The 3,889-nt window shown below is 39.7% G+C and overlaps 1 protein-coding gene across 2 annotated transcripts; it reads left to right on the forward strand.

Moving 5' to 3' along the window:
* The first annotated feature begins 2,765 nt into the window (after positions 1-2,765).
* Positions 2,766-3,681, forward strand: LOC147611556 (uncharacterized). Of its 2 annotated transcripts, none has more exons than XM_086784975.1 (3): positions 2,766-2,903; positions 3,008-3,229; positions 3,321-3,681. In XM_086784975.1, the coding sequence occupies exons 1-3, from the start codon at positions 2,856-2,858 to the stop codon at positions 3,567-3,569; spliced, it is 519 nt and encodes a 172-aa protein (XP_086641101.1). In that variant the 5' UTR covers positions 2,766-2,855; the 3' UTR covers positions 3,570-3,681. The 2 variants fall into 2 exon arrangements, with proteins under 2 accessions (XP_086641101.1, XP_086641102.1); XM_086784976.1 differs by having other exon boundaries at positions 2,841-2,876.
* Positions 3,682-3,889: the final 208 nt, after the last annotated feature.

Below are 3,889 nucleotides of genomic sequence, written 5' to 3' on the forward strand. Positions count from 1 at the left end.
AAAGACCCTCAACGTTGGGAGAGAGTGGATACAATTGTTTTCTCTTGGATAACAAAAGCTACCAAAGTTCCCAAAAAAATTAAAATCCCTCCAAAGGTTGTCTTGAAGGCTAAAGCCAATCTACAAGAATCATTGGACTAAAGACTTCCATGCTAGAGAGGGTGCCAAAGATAAGGTGTTTATTAACACAAACTATTTAAGATTTTATCAATATCTTCTACATATACAATAAATATACTTTACTAATATTCAAGGTTCCAAATTAATGAAATTCCCAAATTCACGGGATTCATTTTGATTTGGAATTCCCAAACTATTGGGAGATTCCCAAATTCTCGAATATGGTGTTTACAGAAGATAGTGCAAGACATAAGAGCGAGATGGATGGCTGAATTTTATTCTAGATTCTTCTCTTCTCTACAACCATTATAACTAAAAGATTAGTGTACATACATAAAGGGAAAGTACTCTCCTACAACATACAAAGTGGTCGGTTACCCGAATAAAGATGAAGACGTCAGAAACTAATTAGATTAATGCATCATCTTCACCTTCATCCTCACTACGTGCACCACCACCTTCATCATCATCATGACTTTTAGCATCGTTGTCTTCCTGGGTTAAATAGTGATACAATGTAAAAAAGTTACCCACAAGCAAAACAAGTTAGAGTGATAATTAAAATTCAATTTTAGAGTCTCACCAAGTTGCCCTATCGGATATCCGTTTTAGTGACCACTCCTTGGCTTTTGAGCCACTCCCAAACAAGTGTCTTTTTTGTTGTGGTGCTTACAGTACCTATTCTCCTTAGACATTGGGGGGTGACTTGTTACCCTCTCCTACAACAAATTTCAACAAGTAAACTTACTGAAAAATGGCAAAAAGAAAACTTACAAATCGTGCGAAACCAACCTATCTTTCCTCTATATCCATACTTTATTATACCATACTTTAGCACTCACGCATGTTGCCTTTTATTAAGGGTGTTGATTACCCTCCCTAGCTTTCTTCTTCACCTTTTATCATGCATTACGCATACTAAGAAAATACATAAGCTTAATGTATATTGCATATTTGGAGTGCTTACATGCTATGGATCATGCCTATGTGGATCTAGGTGATAAATACTATGCTTTAATGGGCTGATTTGCAAGATGCCCATGATATTGATGGTTTGGCCTTTCTCATACCATGGCATGATTTCGATTTGGAGACATTCGATTTTGATGTCCATAGATGCTCTTATGAAGCCAAATGATGATGATGCTCTTACCCATGTACTGCTTCCTTGCTTACCTCCTTAGCTCTCACATGAACCGGAGCTCTAAATATACCATAAAGAGAATGTGGGGGAGAGAGAGAGCTCGAGTTCCTTGTAAGAAAACACACACACACACACATATAAGAGAGTGCAAGACACAAGAGCGAGATGGATGGCTGAATTCTATTCTATATTCTTCTCTTCACTACAACCATTATAACTAAAAGATTAGTGTACATAAATAAAGAAAAAGTACTCTCCTACAACATACAAAGTGGTCGGTCTATGGTGTGAACCCAACTATATATGCTGCCATCCCTATAACTATGCCATAACTATGATACTCCAAAGTGGCTGTTATCACAAAGCCTGTCATCCACTGGCAACATATCAACCATAATCTAACCAACCATGCTAGTGGCATAAGTGAGGAAGATGTAACATACCTTCGAGATTAACCAAGTTATGATTAAAGATAATCTTAAGTTTTGGATGCTACAAATTTTAGTAATGAATTCCAACAGGTTTTCAATAGTTTTTACGGTAGTAAAAACTAAGTGAAAATTTAATTTTGAGTTTTCTATTAGTTAATATGCTCAAAAGTAGCCTTTAAGTGTGTATATAGACATGCAAATCAAAATTTTGTTTAAAAAAAACGTGACCTATTTTTAGAGTTGATTTTCTCTAGTCACTATAGCTCGGTCTTAACTATGTTTATGTGTTAGTCCATCTGATCTATATAGCACTTAAATGTCAAAAACAGCTAAGTTCCCCACTTTGCAATCGAATAACTGAAAAATAAAAGGGATTTGGCTTTCTAGAGTCTCATACACTCTTGTAGAGTTTCTTGTCCTCCTCTAAAACGTTTGTGTTTAGCTTAGCATCTGATTTTAAACACACGGAAAGATAAACGCTTCATAAAATAGACCCTATTGAAGGTTATACCTAAAATTTAGTCATAAACTAGTCAAATATTATATCTTTTAATTCTTAAACTCCAAAAGTGTTTATTCTATGAGTCTTTAGACTAAGGTGATCATGTATAATTAATAAATTCAAGAATTACTCACCGATTATAATATAGTGTGAGGGTGACTAGTGTGGATTGTAATGAGGATCCTGGGATAAGGATTACGAATCCGCGTTGCATTGGAGCATGAGCATGAGCATGAGCTATTGAAAAAAAAGAGAGAACGTGTGAGGACTAAGCAGTCCTTTTAGTGTAATTGGAGCATGAGCATGAGCATGAGCATGAGCGTGAGCGTGTGCTATTGAAAAAAAAGAGAGAACGTGTGAGGAGTAAGCAGTCCTTTTAGTGTAATTTTCAAACGGAGATTGTAATTTGGCCTAACCTTGAACTCAACTTTTTATTTTAAAATTTTTAAAAAGGATTTAATTTCTGACAGTGACAAGACCTCAGACCCAACTAGAAGCACGAGAAGTTGCTTAGCAGCTTCGCTTGGTGACGTCCTCGACTCCACAACGAGACCTGGGCGCCCTATATATAAGAAGCAGCAGCTGGGCGCAGCAGCACCGCATTGCATTGTATCGGCCAACTACAACGTCTTTCCTCCTTTCCTAGAGATTTAGCGAGATGTCTACTTCTGCCAAGGACGTAGTAGCCATAACAACTTCTTCTTGTGTATGATTTTTTAGCATCTTGCAGTAGTATAGGCTATCTTAGCTAATTCAATAATTAGTGATAGTATACGCTATCTTAGCTAATTCAATAATTAGTGATTGCAGACTGACGCAATGGTGCTTCGTGGGCCTTCTGGCGGTGGCGCAACGGTGATTCGTGGGCCTTGGGGCGGCGCTGGCGGTGACACCTTCGACGATGGATGGCATAACTCGGGCGTTTCGATGGTCACCATTTACTACACCGACGAAATACTCTGGGGCTTGGAAGTTGTTTACGGCAATGGAAGCCAGAAGCTTCACGGTTCCCGCGTGGGTAGCGCAAAGGAGGTGGGAGAGCGCCTTTTACAATTACACGTTCTTCTTCCACCTTTATTGAGAGATGCACTCCTCTTTATTGCTTTTCATTTCGTTCACGCAGATCCTGTTCGACCCGGCAGCAGGGGCGCCCAAGGCGTTAAGTGACATTTCCGTCACCGTCGCTCCGGATCGCCACTTCACCGGCGATCCTAACAACATTGGGGTGGTGGCTCTGGGCCTCTCCGCCTCAACCGTCACCCAGTACCCAAGTGGCAGCACTGGCCAGATTTTCCAGCCACAAATTCTTGGTTTCTTCGGCCGTGCCAGCAGCAACGTCGATGGCCTTGGTGTTTACGTGCGCAACGAGTAGCGCGTGGAAACCAATAAGAAATAAAAGGATCCCTCTGAGTGCACGTGACATGCATGTACAATGCCAGACGTGCGTTTCCACAAAAAAAAAAAAAGAAAGATGGTTCTATTTCTCTACATGTGCTGCTGCTGCTGTGATGTGTGCAACTTGTAAGCATCGTGTGCCTTGTGAGTTGTGTGTGTCTCTTTACCTTTCCATACCACAGCACCACCGGACGCGTGCAATAAACTGCTCTCAATCATAAAATACGTGCATTCCGGACATAAAATACGTGCAAAATTATAAAATGCACATCAAAAATTACACTAAAATACAAAAAA

This window comes from Cibotium barometz, chromosome 47, assembly GCF_041138505.1.
Source record: "Cibotium barometz isolate CiBa-2024 chromosome 47, ASM4113850v1, whole genome shotgun sequence".
Lineage (NCBI taxonomy): Eukaryota > Viridiplantae > Streptophyta > Polypodiopsida > Cyatheales > Cibotiaceae > Cibotium > Cibotium barometz.